The 17134-nt window shown below is 42.0% G+C and overlaps 1 protein-coding gene across 1 annotated transcript; it reads right to left on the reverse strand.

The window, feature by feature from the left end:
* Positions 1 to 3926: 3926 nt before the first annotated feature.
* On the reverse strand, positions 3927 to 16191 carry LOC120748837 (transforming growth factor beta activator LRRC32-like). Its single transcript, XM_040055697.2, has 3 exons — positions 15655 to 16191; positions 12206 to 12296; positions 3927 to 7597 (listed from the first exon to the last, which is right to left on the reverse strand). The coding sequence occupies exons 2-3, from the start codon at positions 12290 to 12292 to the stop codon at positions 5657 to 5659; spliced, it is 2028 nt and encodes a 675-aa protein (XP_039911631.1). The 5' UTR covers positions 12293 to 12296; positions 15655 to 16191; the 3' UTR covers positions 3927 to 5656.
* Between the last annotated feature and the right edge of the window lie 943 nt (positions 16192 to 17134).

Raw genomic sequence — 17134 nt, forward strand, 5'->3', positions numbered from 1 at the left:
AGCACTAATGGAGTGTAAATGTATGAAAAAGTTTACGTAGTTTCAATAGCCTGATATATTTTTGTACTTTGTTTTGTTTTATTTTGCTTTGGTTTGTTTTAGTGATAGCTGGGAGGGATGTTATTTAGGATTAGTTGATAGAAACATTTCCTCATCTACTCTTGAACAAAGATAGTAAAAGCAAACAATGTTGCAATGATTATTTTATTATATAAGAATGTGCTTGCTGCAGTAAGAATATCTGAATTGAAAATGAAGCCTTGGCCTTACAAAGGACGCATTTCCCATCATCACAATTTTCAGAACTTTCATGGAAAATTTTGAAAAGATTAATTTTAATTTTTAGCAATAAAAAATGAAATTAAAAAAAAAAAAGAAAAAAAAAGGAAAAAAAAAAAAAAGAAAGAAATATGAGAAAGATGATGGGAACTCAGGCTTCAATAATCTGATCAGCTCTGCCCACATAAGACATCATCAACCACTTTTGTCATCTCTCTGGACACTTCTGCAGTCAAATTTTTTTCACTGCATCAGTACAGGGAACAAATACTGCTTGTAGGCTCCGTTGCTCCAAAGCTTTTCTACTGTCTGTTCCTCATCTAAGTGCATGACCCATACCTGTTTTACAGAGTTTTGGAGAGTAATTCAAATTTGAAGGAACCTCTGGAAAACCTAGTCCAGCTGCCTGATAAAAGCAGGGCCAACTTCACCATCAGAATTTGTTGTTCAGAGCTTTGCCCTGAGGAGTTTTGAAAGCCTACAAGGGTTTTTCAGAGTTCAGTCTCTCTCATTATTAAGGATTTTTTCCTTATGTTTAATGAGGTCTTCTGCTGTTGCAACTTGCATTGGTTGTATCTTGTCCTTCAGCTGAATCCTCCCGGGAGGAGATGATGCTCTCTTCCTTGTAACTGCCCATCCAGTCTCCTCTGGAAATATTCTAGATGAACCTGCTCTAGCAGGGAGGTTGGACTAGACCATCTGCAGAGGTTGCTTTCAGACTGAACTATTATTCTGTGATTCTTTGATTTGTATTCCAAAATCCTGGTTTAGCTATTCTTACTCCTGCTCACCTCATGCCACACCTCCTACCTGGCTGTCTGTGCCCGACTTTCTTCTCTGTTGGGTTTCCTTCCTGAAAATGGAGTCCTCTCCTTCTCTGGTCTTCTCTCTGGCACCCTGGACTCCCTTCTGCCCTCCACTTTCTGGGACAGTTAGGAACAGCACAGAGGAGTCTCCTCTGTAGTCACTTCCCAGAATGTTTCTTCACAAAGTATACTGCTTATGAACTGGAAAACCATAGAATTACAGAATGTTTTGGGCTGGAATAGATTTTAAAGATCATCTAGTTCCAATCCCCCTGACAGAGGCAGGGATGCCACCCACTAGGCTCAGACCACCCAAAGTCCTGTCCAATCTGGCTTTCATGGATGGGGCACCTACAGCTTCTTGGCAACTTGTGCCAGTACCTCACCCCCTCACAGCAAAGAATTTCTTCATCATGTCTAACCCAAATCTCCCCTCTTTTAGTTTAAAACCATTCCTCCATGTCCTGTTAAAAAAGCCCGTTTAAAAAAATGCTCTCCTTTTTTTTGTTGTTTCTAAGTACTGAAAGGCTGTAATAAAGTGTCCCATGTGTCTCCCAAACGTGTATTTGAAGCAATGACTGTTACACATGGACAGGAGGAGGAAATCTGTGAAACTAGCTTGGCTCTGCAATGCAGCGGAACTGCCACGAACAATAGCTTGGGAGAAAAGTGACTCTCCCAGTGTTGCAAGACTGTCCGCTCATTTTTGCCAAAATTTTCATTAGTATCATGTTGCATCAGCCTCCAGATGAAGGAGAAAGAGTGTTGTACAGTCTGACAGACCCTCCTCAGAAAACTCTTCTGTCTCTTTTTCCTCCCATTTCAGCTTCATCCCATTTCCCTGTTTACTTCACACTTCTGCTGGCCACCCTGCATGAACTGATGTCCTCGTCTGTTTTCATGCACCACACACTTGTAAGTAGCCAGCACACTGTCTGACTCTCACTGCCAGAGTACCTGTGTCTTGTCCTGCTCTGCACAGCTCATCTCTGACTACCTCTGCAAAGCTTTTTCTGTTCCTCTCTGATGCCCTTCAGTTCCCAGTTACACATCTCCTTTCCTCTTCATGAAGACATGAATTGTACTAAAATTCTCTTCTCTACTCCATTCCCTTCCATCTTTCACTTCTATCTTCCTTCGTTCCTCCTCCATTATCTGTCTCCTAGGCTCTCTTCTCACCTTTCCTCTACAAGATATTGGGTGGAGCTTCACCGATCTTCTCTAAACTTTTGGGGAGAGGTGGTACCTACCTCTGCCTGCTCCTCTAAAGTATTTTCATCCTTTCACGAGAATTTCACCAACACCATGTTTTCTCCTTTGCCCATCACTCACTCTGAGTACTTTGATGGCTCTAAACTCCTCTCATTCCTCATTCCTCACTCCTCTTTTCTTGGCAAAATCTATTTGCACCCTCCCCAGTCCAGGACCCATGGGACCAAAATCTGTTCTGGATGTATAGTTGCAGCATTGACAGGAAGCTGAAGACACCACACTCAAATTTTTTTCTTTTCTTTTCTTATGTCTTTTTTTTTTTTTTTTTTTTTTTTTTTTTTTTTTTTTTTTTTTTTTTTTTTCACTCAAATTTACCCACAATAGCTGAGGATGGGAATGAGAGTGGGGGGACAGTTAACTTGGGATAATGTGGTCCTTCTGAGGACAGACTACAGGGCAGAGGAGGTGTTGACACTGCTGTTTTTCAGCTCTTCAGATGCTCTAAACAATTCTGGCAGAACAGAAATTAGAAAGCTTTAAGTGAAATAATTATATATACATCTGGACAACCTTATTATTTTTTTTTTTTTCCTGGGGCTTGTATAAGACATACCACAGAGCCTTGGTTTTGAGAGGAAATGGACCCAGTTTTCTGGAAAATGTGACTTGTTTCAGGGTTGGCAAGACACAGGCTGCAAATTTAGGCATCTGAAATGAATCAGTGATCACTTTTGAAGATCTTGATCAAAATGTTTCACATGAACAGGCATGAAATAGGAATCCACAAGCAGCAGCACCACAGGCTGTTTGTTATTACAGATGATCGTTTAGCACAAGCTGTTCCAATTTAGGTTAAACAAAGCTAATCCCGAAATGATCTATTTCTTAAACAAGCCTTGTGAGTCTGTGCCTTTGCACATGTGTGCACAAACAGAATAGGTGATTGTTTATGGAAAATAATATGGCTAGAGGATACCTCGCCTGGTTTTCTTTCTCGTGGAGGTACAGGGGATCCAAGTTGTTTTGCAGGTTTTCTAATCTCCAGGATATTAGAAGGGTACTGAATAACATGGGGATTAGATAGAATAGGAAAGTGAATGCTTTGGGCTCCCAAAATATTAGGAGGCACTTAGTGTGTTGTATACTGGCCTACTGTGGCTGGTTTAGGGCTGAGTAGAGTCCCTGCAGCGAAGTTTGTAGCTAGAGGCCCTGGTACTCTGTTGGGTACAGAGTACTTTGCAGAAAAATAAAAGGGTGTTTTGGAGAAAAAAGACCATCTAGTTCCAACCCCATTGCCACAGGTAGGGACATCTTCTGCTTGATCAGATTGCTCAAAGCACCACCCAATCTGGCCTTGGACATTTCTGGGATGAGTCATCCCCAAGTTCTCTGAAAAACTTCAAATTTTTGCCTACATCTTCAGTAGATCCTCTTGGTCTCCACTAGTTGCCCTCTAAGACATGGAACAGCTGTCCCTTCTTCAGGATCAGAAGGTAAAGGTCTAAGGTGGAGTCTGAACACAACAGGAAAAATAGGGAGGCTTTTCTTTGCATCCATGGAGCATTTCAAAATGGTGATTTAATATATTCACAACCTTGTGCTTTTTACAAAATTCAAATATATTTTTATTATACAAAATTCCACAGTGGAATCCACCAGCCAGTTTCTTACATAGCCGCTTTAAAAATACAATTAGACACCTTTTTATAGTGTGCTTTTTTTTTTTTTTTTTTTTTTTTTCCATTCACTGGCTTGAAGAAACAGAAATGAAGCAGCAATTTGACTCTGAGTTATTTACCTGGACAGGTTTTTGTTTGACCTCTATTTCTGTTATATGCCTTAATGTACAGTTCGTGGCATTAACAGAAGACCTGATATAGTTCCTTTTGAAGCCATTTCACCCCATTAGCAGGTCAAGCTCCCACTGTTGGTGAGCTTTTCTTCACTTCAAAAGGGTGAATCTTCGTCAGGGTACAGAGTGAAATATATGTCAGTGTCAACTTTTAGCAACGTAGCATGTTAGCTGTGTTAAACCCATCACAGAATGAGGACCTACATAACTTTTCTTACAGCCCATCCTCTATAGGGCTAACACAGAGGCTATATATAGACTATATATATAATCTATATATATATAGACTATAGTATCTTTTTAGGGGGACACAGCGAACATCTGATCTGAATAATGCCGCAGGACTAAGTTCCCTACGCATCATTTCACAATGGAAATGTGAAATCTTATTGCAGTCTAACCTTCTGTGACCTTTAAAAATAGATATATTATTCTTCTGTATTGAAATGCAACTGTATGCCGTGAACCTCCCCCAGTTTTCCTTAGAAATATAAGAATTTCAGTCCAATTCTAGCTGGTTGAAATTAATTCTCCGAGATCTTTCTTTTGCAAAGTATTCACCCCAGAGATTAATTTCTTCACATTATACTCAGTTAAATATGTATTGCACGTGAGAGGCAAGTTTCTCCTCTTTTACTTAAACTGTGGACCTGTGACCTTCTGAACAGGTCTGGGTAACATATCAGCAGTTGTTCCATGCTTGAGATTTCTTTTACATCCCTCATGGGTACTAAGTGCCAGAACTAATTGACTTCCTCTACCTCTCGTGACATGCCCCAGTGATTGGAGCAACATCCTAACAAATACAATGAGATATCCAAAGAGGTTCCTGCCACGTGGTCTTTGGTTTCCATGGCCAGCTGTCTAAATGGTAGGCAGGAGCACAATGGATGCTACTTAAAATTTCCATTTGGGTTTGTTGTGTTTGCAGCTAAATTCTCATTGTTTTGGAACTCAAGGGGAATTTTACAACCAACTCCGCTGAGTGAAGATTGTGTTTTGGCCCACTCTGGCATATCTTTGTCTGATTTCAGTTTAAGAATGGTTAGGAACTAACTAGCTAGGTAAAAGCAAAGCTCAGACTAAAGCAAAACATCTTCTGGAGGCACGTAACTTTGAGAAAGGATATCCTAGTTGGCTGATGGCATCATCTGAGCTTAGTGAAAAGCCTCAGGTCTCAAGAACTTAGAGGCCTTTTTTTTTTTTTTTTTTGAGCTGGTTTAAATTACACATCCCTCAAAACAACAGCAGAACTTTACAGCAGCCTCTTCTAACACTGTGTAATCTTTTAAGTATTTCTGTACGTGAATGAAGCAAGTGCAAAACAGAGCAAATTCTCCTTCCAAGTCTCTGCAACCCAGACCACTACAGTGGTGCAGTTCAGGGACACTTCAAAAACATCTTAAAAATCCACAGTTAAAACTCAAAGATGAGAATTTTGTCCTTAATTTCTACACAGTGCCAGGGTAGCACCTGATTTCTTCAGTTTTCAAGGCATTTTGTGTTCTTATGCTTTAAACTGATGGCTAAAGTTTTGCCTTCGGAAGCAAAAAAATGAACCCACGCCAATGATGATCACAGATAAAACTAGTACAAATGTTAATATGATGAGGATGTTGATTTTCTTCAGATCCTCTTTTTCACAGTCTTCTGGTCTAATGTTCCCAATGTGCATTTCTTCCCAGTACCCGAAGCTCTGAACGTACTGGCAAGTTAAATCCTCCACGTTGGGGATCTGGACAATTTTGTTCTGGATCATTGATGAAAGCCAGATGTTTCCACAGCAGTTGAGTGGGTTCCCAGAGAGATACAAGTCTTTAAGTGAATTTTCTAATGCTAAAATATTGCTGTCCTGTAATGTACTGAACCTATTGTTCCGTAGGTCTAGAACTTCCAGTGGAGAGTCACTACCCCACTTAGGCAGCCAGTTCAGCTGATTTTCAGAGAGGTTTAAATGTTTAAGGTGACTAAAACAAGGCAAGTCAATATTTAGATCTATCAGGCTATTGCCGTGTAAATGCAAGTATTCCAGAGAATTCTCCAGCCCCGCTAGTGCTTTAGGTTCTATTTTCAGTCCAGGGTTCATGGAGAGATCCAAGACAAGCAGCAGAGTCTTGTGGAAGGTGTGTGCTGGTAGGATGCTCAGCATGTTGTCAGCTAGGTACAAGTACTGGAGAGCAGGAGAATCGACAAACGACACACAGCCACTTTCCTCTCCAGCAAGTCTTTGCTTAGCTAATCCAGAGGACACGTGGCAAAGGCTGATATTATTGCTCTGTAGGTTAAGAAGTCTGAGGCTAGGAAGACTGGAAAAGATGTCGAATTGCAGGGTCTGAAGGTTATTGTTTTGAATATGAAACTCCCTCAAATTTGGCAAAGCACCAGCATCGAGGAGAAGGTTCTGCAAAGCATTGTAGCTCAGGTCAAGGACAGTTAGGGACGTCAATGCACTGTCATAACTTACTGCAAATGCCTGAAGACAGTTTCTGCTGAGATTAAGGGTGTGAAGGGACAACATTGACTCAAAGAACCCATCTGGAATGGATTTGATTTCATTGTAACTTAAGTCTAAATATACGAGCTGGGATAAATAAAGAGAACTTGTATTTTTACTTCGCTTCCGATCAAGGAGATGAAAAGAAGCATCTAGCCATTCATCATCCATGTAGTCCATTTTATTATAAGGGGATTCAGCAGTGAGCTGGATTAAATTATTTGATAAATTCAGAGTTACCAGCTTATTTACCTGAGGGAAGACTGGAAAGTGAAGCAATTTGTTTTCACTAAGATCCAGACCTCTTAAATGATATTCTTCATTTGATTTTGTGATGCTGAAGGTCTCAATGCTATTCCTGCTAAGGTCAAGTATCTCCAACTGCCTGAGGTTGAAATCAGAGATGCAAGTAATTGAATTTGTGGAGAGATTGAGTTTGGAAAGGTTCGCTAGAGTCTCAAAAGCACCTTCTTCTATTTCCATGATGATATTTCTCTGAAGATCAATCTCCACGAGACTGGGAGATCCCTGAAACATCTTGTGTGATATCATTACAATACTGTTGTCTGCCAAGGAAAGATACCGCAGTGTTGGAGCTTGCTTAATGAAATACTCAGCCATCCCATTGTAGAGATTGTTGTGGGACAAGTCCATTATTTCCACCTTGGGCAAAAGTCCAATCCCCTCTGTCCCATTCTGAGCAAGCTCATGTAAATGATTGTTGGCTAAATTTATTTCCAGCAAACTCGTCATGTGTGCAAACACTCCAGATGTGATGAAGTTTATCTGGTTGAAGCTTAAATCCAAGTACTGGAGGGAAGTGTAAAATGATAATGGCATTTCAGGGATGCTTTGAATCAGATTTCCAGAGAGATCTATTTTGTTTACATTCGGATGGAGCTCGTGAGGGATTTGGTGGAGGTCTTTGCTGTGGCAAAATGCCTGTGAGTTTGCCTGCCAGAAAAAGAGAGAAAAGGGGTCATCATGTGACAAATTAAAAACATTTTTGCCTGATATATATAATGAAAATAACATTCAAGATCCAGGCAGAACCTCCTCCTGAAACACTGATCCCATCGCTTTATCTGAGCAGTCAGACAGCAAGAGCAACAATCCTAACACCTCTCTGCAGCTAACAGCACCCTTTTCATTTTAAAGGCATTTCTGACTTACAACAGTAGAGATTCTTCTGTGTGTGATACCTACTGAAAGCTCTCTTTTTTGTACCTTTCTCCTGGACTCTTTTCAATAGTCCCAAGTGAAGGAGTTTTGCCCCTTTTCCATTGTAATCAAGCACCATTTCTTAATTTTTCTTCTGATGTTTTATTTTCTCATTTTCATCTCTGTATTAGATTTTTCGTATTCAACTTGCAAGAGTAAGCAGTAGTTGAAAAAGCTTCACTCTGTTGGCGGTGTGGGTCCCAAAGCAAGGGAGTGGAAGAACATGTAAGGATCCTACATCACAAAACCTGTCTCTCCTTCATAGTCACACCCTCAGATATTCAGTCATGTTTTCCTTTAACCATGGCTTAGTTTAGTAACACACCTTTATCCAAAATGGGTCATTCAATGACTGAAATACTTCTGATGTAAATCTCCAAACTCTTCCTGCTTTTACTATCCATGTTTATCCTTTTGCTAAGGTCAAAGTTCCCTTCTTCTTGCATGGGGAGGGGGCCTTGTGAAACTGCTCTGACAAAACACACATGACACAACATGGAAAAGACAAATTCTGTAAAGCCAGTGCTTGAGAGAGAAAAAAGCTGTGAGGTGCAGTGAGGGTCACACTTTTTCAGGCCAATTCTCAGCAGCGGACAGAGAAAAAAAAAATCCAAATGTCATAATCAAATCCGTTTTCCAGAAGCAAGCCTGTTTAATTGCAGCTGGGATTGAGTCTGTGTCCAGGCCAAATTTGGAGTATGTGTTCATAAGGAAGATGGGGAACATGGACATGAGCATCCTTGCATAAATATCAAGCTATATTTTGTTAATAAGGAGAACATACAGCAGTGTGAGGAAATGGAATGTGAAAGGCTTAGGCAACATTTAATTCACTGGAGGAAAACTCTTGTCATGAATGTATTTGGGTGTCTAGGCCATATAGTATTTGTAGAAAGATCAGAGAGGAAATAAATAAAGAAAAAAATTTGTTGAATCCTAATTTCCATGGAGAAGCAGGACCAGATTCCATGAGGCAAATCTTTTCAGATATTAAAGAAACATTAAAATGAAAAAATATTAAAACCCATCTGTTTCATGTGAACTTTGAGGTGAATGAAGCGGCACATCTGCTTTGGAGAAGTGTGGCACTAGTCAATCTTTTGTGAATCTGTTTGGCATATTCTAAATTTTGGAGACCACACAAAAATGTGTCAGAGAAGTACAAGTGCTCATCTAAACTCTAGATATAGTCAGAATGCTCCACAATCCTTCCTGTAATACATCTTTCCCAAAGATCCCAAGTAAATTGACTACAAAAACCTGAAATCCTTCCCCCCCATAATTCACTTAAATCTCCCCCATATGAAAATATTAGGGAGAAAGAAAGAAATTTTCTGGCCTCTCCCTGACATTTTTTTTTTTCCTGCAAAGCCATCGTAGAACTGCTCATTTTGAACTAAAATATGCCTAGAGTTGGGCTCAGCTCCAAGGCATGAGAAGGAAGCCTTTTTAATTTGGTTTGTGGGAGAGGCAGAAGCCAGAAGGATTAAAAAAAAAAAAAAAAAAAAAGAATCCAGAGTGAAAAAGCAGCAGGTACTTTGCAGCCTAAGGCAGATGCCAGATTTCTTCAGATGCTTTGAGCCAAATCTCAACAAGTGTAGAGCCCCCTTCACTCCTTCTGAGAGAAAGTATCTCAGCAAAGTTCTGATCCAGCTCCTGTCACTGCCAGCCAGCCGGTTTTCACCGAAGTCAATGGGTGAGAGGTCAGTCCCAGATCACCATGTATCTTGCTGGATTTGGCCTTTACCATCCATGGAAAAGTTCCAGGGATAAGAGGGACAGATAAAATCTATACTTCCCACTGCCTGACATTTGGTCCTATAATAGTTCCCCTCCCATATTTCTTTTAAAACTATCATTCCTTTTTGCTGACTATTTTGATCCTCACTGTGTTTCTTATCTTCTACATCTTCTTTACCCCCCTGAGACTCAAACTGCATGAATTTCATCCTCATCAGGAATAGGAAAAGATAAAGCACATCTCCATGGGATGGAGCATCTCTTTGGTGTATCTCCCCTCCTTCCACCTCATAGCCCAATGGGTTGGCAGCCTGAGACTGGAAAAGATGGTTTTGCCCATCTCATGTTCTGACTTAAGGTTTTTTGCCAGTGCTGCCATCGGTTGCATTTCAAGTCCATTGTCAAGAAGTACTGCAGGGTGAGGAGCATTTGGTTCTTTCAGTATCTGGACCCATTGATGTGCTGGCAAAAAAATGATCCAACAGCTCAGAAGCTGAGCATCATTTGTATTCTCGTTTTAGTTCTTCGCTGCTTAGCACTGGGATGAAGAGTTGTCATCCACGTTCATAAGAGCCCTACACAAAAAGCAGTGGGATCCAAGCCTCCACTCGTGTTCTCCTTTGTCAGCTCATGAACATTTGAACCAAAGAGTTTGGGCTGCAGCCATTTGGCACTGACCTGCACTTTTATGTCCATGGCCATTCCTAGAAGAGTTTCCCAGGGGGAGTCTCAGCTACAGAATCTAACCTCAGCAGTTTGCCCAGGTACCCCACATCAGATGACCTGTGATAACTGGCCATGCACTTGTTCTTGCACCCCCTCAATCCGAGGTAAGACAGAATTTCCTAAAATCCCTTCCCTTCTGTAAATTATTTCAAAGCCTCTCCTTTGTCAGCGAACATGAATGAGCAGAAACATCTTTCTTTGTGTGGTAGAAAATGATCTGCTTGAAACCTTGCCTGTCCTTGGAAGACAGCATGAGTTAGGAAGGACACAAGGTGCCTTGTTGTCTTGCAAACAAGTAGATATGCCATAACTTGTATAATCAGTGCAGCTCACTCCTGTGTCAAGGGTCTGGCAGGGATTGCTTACTTCCTAAAACCTCATCTGGGGTTTTTCTTGTTCAGTGACAGGGAGTACTAGTGGTGAGTCAGAGATGGGCACAAGTTTCTGACTCATCCCTCTTTCAGGAGACTTGGAATGAAAGTATTAAAGTCTGAGCCCTTGCTGTTCTAAAGGTGTCACCACAGGGGAAGTACCGTGTGAAACAGTGAGGCTGTGATGAAAGATGAACCCAGCAGCTAATCCAGTAGCTCCTTCTCTCTTTAAACAGTGTTTGGATTTACATGCACCTTTCATTGGAGCAAACATCAGTGAAAGAAGATGTTCAGCATCAACATCAGCAATGCTGAGCTGTTCATTTATTCGAGAGGAGCATCCCAGTCTTTGACTGCAGCTTTCTGTCAGAGCTAAATTTATCTCAGTTAACTGCCTGGGGCCTTGGGTGGTTGGCTTGATGAAATCAGTTTACAGTGAAGTGGTGGAAACAAGCAGGTGTTTACTTCTCAGCAGTCAGTCAGGTCTGTGACCCATCCACAAACAGGGATGGGACAAATCTGCTTAGATTATTGTGTGTCCTGCCCAGCCTTCACTTGTCTGTGATACATGGGACCCAAGCTTCATCAGTCTTCCCTCTCCGGCCAATGAACTGAGCTACTCAGTTACTTTCCCAAGATCGTTCTATATAAACTAGATTTTAATTTCTTTGGAATTCAGGAAGTGCAGCAACACAGCAGGTGGGCAGGAATGCAATGAGTCCCATAAGGGAGTTGTGTACAGCCAGTAAGTAGGTTTTTTTTCCTATTTTGGAAATTCTCAAAGATTTGTGCTAAGCAGCTTCAATAATCAGGAAGAAAAAAAAAAAAAAAGGGGGGGGGTGGTATTTCTAAAAGCCTGTTACAGTAAGAAACAGTTTGATAGGAAAGGGAGAAAGTTCAGGTCTGAATAACATTTATGATATTGTACCAGGTGCTTGCAAAAATCCAAGGAGAAAATTTTGTACTAGAGCAAGAGGCTTTGCCACTCCTTTTTCCTCCAGCAGAAGTCAGGTGCAACTTCCCTGGCAGCAATGCTGTGTCAGGGCAGAGGAGGTCAGTCTCCCTGCTATTACAAACTGGTATAGATATATTTCACAGAATATTCCTTATTTAAGGCATAAAAAACTTAGGCCTGATAGAAAGGAGTAGATTTTAGGTCTAAGTCTTTGTCTCAGTCCCAGAGCCCCTCTATGGTCTTAGGGAAATAAGGTCAAATTTCTTTTAACCCACTCCCCTTTAGAAAAAATACCTGAGAGAATTACTCTTCTTCCCTACTCACCCCTCCTCCACCCCTCTTATGCGCTCTCACAACAAAAAGGACATAGCCTGCAAAGTGCCCTCTACCCATCCCCTAACCCTGCAAATCCCACCTCTGCCACCAGAGAAAGTCTGGTCCTGGGGATTTCCCTTTTCACAGACTATGGCTGTTTGCACCGTGCCTGTAACAAGGGTGTCTCAGCCTCATTGCAGATCCCAGAGGGCCTGAGCAGGAATCCCTCCTTACCATTTCACAGGATGTCCCCTCTGTGGGATGATGGTTAGAGGCTCCGGTGTTCACCACTGCCAGCAAGAAGATGATGTTCAGTTTCATGGTTCTGAGGGCAAAAGCAATTATGGTTAGATTTCAAATGGAACACAGAGGTCAACACATGTGAAAGCTGGCACCAAATCATCATCTAACATGGGCATGTATGGACCCCATCCCTGAGCCTACTACACTTATGACCTACTTGTGTATCTCTGCATTCCTTCGAGGCTGGTGGGAAAAGCAAGATGCAAGGCATTTAATGGGTTTCTGTGGTTCCAGATGCTGTCTAGATGTTATCCGGGCCACCCAATGATGTCCAGATGCTTTTGCTGGGCAGTGTGTCTGGCATCACACAGAAAGAGCCCCCAAATGGAAATGGTTTCTGTTTAGATGCAACAAATTCAGCTGAGATTTTAGCCACAACAGGACACCACCCTGAGAGACATTCTTCTGCCACGCAGAAGATGATTTCAGAGAGCTTGTGAGTTCAGGTTTGTATTTATTACTTTGTGCTGCCCTCTAGGGCTGAAGCAGCTGTCTAATTACGCATTTCCTCCCTTCCTTCTGCTAACTACTGCTGCTGGAAAACCCACCTTCACACAGGTCTTCCCACTGTTTTCTCCCAGAACCACAAGACTGAACTGTTGCAATGCAATTTTCCCATGGTTGAAATAATATGCCAAAGACCTGGGCTCTTAACACCTCATTTGTTTTGCAATGCACCCTGAAATGAGAGGCATAAATCACAGAATCAGAGAATAACAGAATGGTTTGGGTTGGAAGAGACCTTAACAATCCTCTGGCTCCAATCCCTCTGCCGTGGTTACGGACGTCTTCCTGCAGACCAGGTCGCTGGTCTAGCCATGAAAATGCTGTGACAACAGGGGAGGGCATGATTAGGTACAATGGATAGAAAAATCCATGCTAAGCTCTCAAGAGAACAGTCCGTCAGTGAGATTATCACAATCCCAGACTGGTTCTGTGCTCTTGTTAGACTCATTTTGACCATCTTCCCTCAAGAATGTTGTGTCTTGAGCTTCCCTTGCCTAGAGCTGGCTGCAGTGCTGATTTTGGGATGCTTCCTGGACTCAAGCTCTCTATCTTAACCCCCCTGGGGGGAGCAGGGGACTTATGGTGAAGCTGGGGACTTCTGTGGTGTCCAGAGGTTTAAATTCCTTTCACATGCTCTGTGTTTAGAGTTTGCCTTGTCAGCAGTGTGCAATAGCACTTGCAATGCACAGACACTTATGCAAGACAAACCTCAAACATTTGAGGCCTCCATGAGAAAGAAGGTATATTTTTAAAAACAGGATATTTTGCTTTCATTTAGAGATGGACTACTAATATCATGCCTGTAATGAGGAGCAATAAGTGACTGCAGCTTCGTATTTTCTACACATGGATGTTCAGAGCACTTTGGGAAGCTTGGATTTGCAGGGATAAAAATAGCAGAAATTTTGTTGGTTGTGATTTTAAAAAACCCAGCTCAGTTCCTCAAGGTGTTTTAGCAAGTGACCAAACAATTGTGCCAGGTGAACTGTGAAGAAGAGCCTGGACAGAAACAAATGCCGAACCAGGAGGGAAGGGCACGCACTGATTCTGCTGCTCAGGACTTGGCTTCATTAAAATCACAGCCAAGTCAAGTCTGCATTGCAAAATAAGGACTCCTACATCTCCTGTAAGCCCAGCAGGGCTTTTCTCCTGTATTTTGAAGCTGCTGCCTTCCTCGTTTCTCAGTCTGTCCTCTCTCTACTTGCAGCTGTATCAGGTGTTTAGCCAGCAGAATTTCCCCACCAGAAATTAACATTTTCAACTAATTGGATACATGGGGTTAGCCAGATTTCCTATTTTATTTGACTTTTTTTTTTTTTTTTTTTTTTTTTTTTTTCCCCTACTCCTCTCCACAGGAAAGGAAAAGAAAATAAAATTACAATTGCATGAAATTCACCAGGCTGGAGACGCTGAGCGAGGGTCTGGGTGAAGGGACAGTAGGAGATGGGAAAATGAAAACACTTATATCAGCAGAAAGTGACTAGCAAATTAAACTATCTGACCAGGAAAATAAACTGTCTCCCTGGAAAACACAGTTCCCAGGAAAACTCAAATTCAGGAACTAAAACATAATAATTTCTCATATTATTTTAGTTCAGCAAAAAGAGAGAAAAAAAGGGCTTTTAATTCAGCAGTTTGTTTTCATTGACAGTGGCATCAGTACGTGGGAAAAGATTTATTCAATTGAGATGATCCAAGACAAAGAAAAATGAGGTAAGGATAGTTATTTATGATAGACTTAATTGCATGATACTGATACCCCCCCCCCCCTTGAATCCATCCATTATTATATTAGTAAAAGGTAAAGCATATAACAACTGATTGTAATAACTGAAATGAAAATATCTACTTTAAAAAGGGATTACTTGTGAATTTATGACACTGAAAGTGAAGGGATTTCAGCATTTTAGAGTAATAAGTTAATTTTAAAGTTGAAATTATTCCATCTTAGTAAAAACAAACAAACAAATTTTTGCTGTTGTGGGAAACCTAACTTTTGATTCTATTTAAGGAAACATATCTGCACTTTCATCAAAAATGCTGATATCAAAATACAACAGGGTTTGGCTTTATAAATTTTTCTCTGACTTTGATGCAAATGAGGATTTTCTAAAACTTTATCAGTTCCAAATACTGACTAAGTGTTAATTCCTGTGGTAACAATCCAGATGCAGCAAAACCCTCTCAGTAAGTCATTGTTCACCCAAGGTGACATTCAAGCTGTCAGGATCTTAAGAGTAGCACAATAATGCTGCCATCTCACACCTCGTGCTCCAACAGGGAGAGCTCAATGACAGTGCTGATAGTAAGAAGCGCAGAGGAGCCAAACAGCCTTTTCCCCATTTTACCCGGGGGCTGTGTGATTTGCCCAAGGCTGTGTTAAGATTCAGTGTCTGGGAGCTGGGTGAGTGGCATTTAATCAGTGTACAGGGCTGATCTCTGCAGCACCACTCCTGGTTCAGAGCACTATAATGCAGCAATTCCACAAACAGACTAAAGTCCTGTAAAGAAAGAAAAAAACATCCAGACATGTCCCCGTCTTTCACTACCGTAAACACAGAGAATAATAACAAACCTGGCGTATGACAACGGCATTGTTGTAAACTAATCGGTGCCTCCTTAACACAAGGGATCTGACTGGCTGCAGTGCGAGTCCCTGATGGGTTAAATATACAGCTGTGTGGATAGAGCCATCTACACAGTGTGTTCAGCCAGTTCCTCAGCCTATCCACAAACGCTATATTTTATTTATACAGTGCCTTCCGTGTTACTTTGAAAGGCTTCAGCTCTAAGTCGCCAGAGCCCCCATCTCTCCTGCAGTCAAAAGCTCAACTTTCCAGCATGCTCCCAGGTTCGCATGCATCTCCACGTACCTGCTCTGTGGCTGGAGGAGAAGGAGGAGCAGGATTCACCTCTGCTTGCAGCCTTCTGTCTCACAGACTCTCCCAGCAGCTTTTCCAGGGCAAGTCGAGGAAGAGTTTCCTTAGGGAAGTCGTACCTCTATTGCATGCCAGCTGACTAAAACTCTGTGAGCTCCGAGAGAAGTTTGAAGTCACAGGGAAAAAAAAAAATACTCCCCATAGACTGGTCCGTGAATTCATTCCTTCGCAGTCACGATCTCTTATGTATTCCCAGGCTCCCACAAGCATGTGAATACATACCTCTGTAATAGTTTTAAAATGTGTGTGTCCTCTGCGCTTCTCCTTATTTTCCATTTCGTCCATTCAGTCTTGGCTTATTTCCTGCAGTTTCTCAGCTGGTAATTATGCTCCTCTCGTACTGACACATGAAACAGTCTGTAAATTCCACGAAAAGATCCCCTCTGCAGTCTTTGCAGACACATGCTTGTTTCTGAAGTCATCTGTGCCTGTCCCACAGCTGTCAGCTTGCAGATTCCCAGGGGATGGAGTGAATCAGGGGCACTGTGCTAGTCACAAATCCAAAACTCCGAGTCCATGCAGAATGGGATGCACAGGAAAAGGATGTATGGGAGGGAAGCTTCACAGCAGGGACAGCACATATGGTTTCCCAACAGCTCAGTTGTATCTCTGTGGCACAGCAGTGGGATGACCAAGCACACCCTTGGGGGAAAGGATAAATTCAATTTAATGCTCGAATGAGAAATAATGTAAATGCCTTCCAGAAAGGGCAGTGGGATGGATTTTTCCTTCTTTTCCCTGGATGTGAAGCTCTCTTTTATTTCAGAAGCAATGCACTTGTGTAAACCGGTGGGGTACCTGTGCACTGCCTGTGTTGTCTTTTTCAGCTTAGATGTGCCCTGGTACCAGGGCGGGGGTGCGTTGGCCTCTGCATGATAGTTTGCAGCAGTGCAAACCTCTGGGAGAGTCTGGCCAGCTCCTCAGCGGGTGTCTCAGGACCAAACCGAGTGTTGGGTTCACCAGCCAAGACACAGCCCTACCTGGGCCACCCCACCAGCGAGCTCCCACAAACATCAGAGACCAAAGCAAGCCTGCCAGGGACCACTACAAACCACTGCAAATCTTCCCTGGATGCATGAAGAGTATCTAAACTGAGTGACCTCCTGCCTGGAAGAGAGTTTTGCCCTCAGCATTGTGTGTTTTTCCCTCTTTGCACTGACATCTGCCATTATGGACAAGGATGAGCCAAGAAAAAAGGGGGCTATTGACTCCCACCTACTGGACAGCATCAATTCTGTCCAGCTTTCCTGGACTTGTTTATTGAAATCAGATGAGACCCATGTCCTTAACAGCATGTGCCAAACAGCTTTGTGTATTCTGCTAAAAGTATGCTGGCTCCTCTGCCACAGGATACTGTTCATTCTCTTTAGCACACCAGCTCCTGACAGGGTTACTTCAACTTCAGATTTGTACC

Source organism: Hirundo rustica, chromosome 2 (genome assembly GCF_015227805.2).
Source record: "Hirundo rustica isolate bHirRus1 chromosome 2, bHirRus1.pri.v3, whole genome shotgun sequence".
Taxonomy (NCBI): domain Eukaryota; kingdom Metazoa; phylum Chordata; class Aves; order Passeriformes; family Hirundinidae; genus Hirundo; species Hirundo rustica.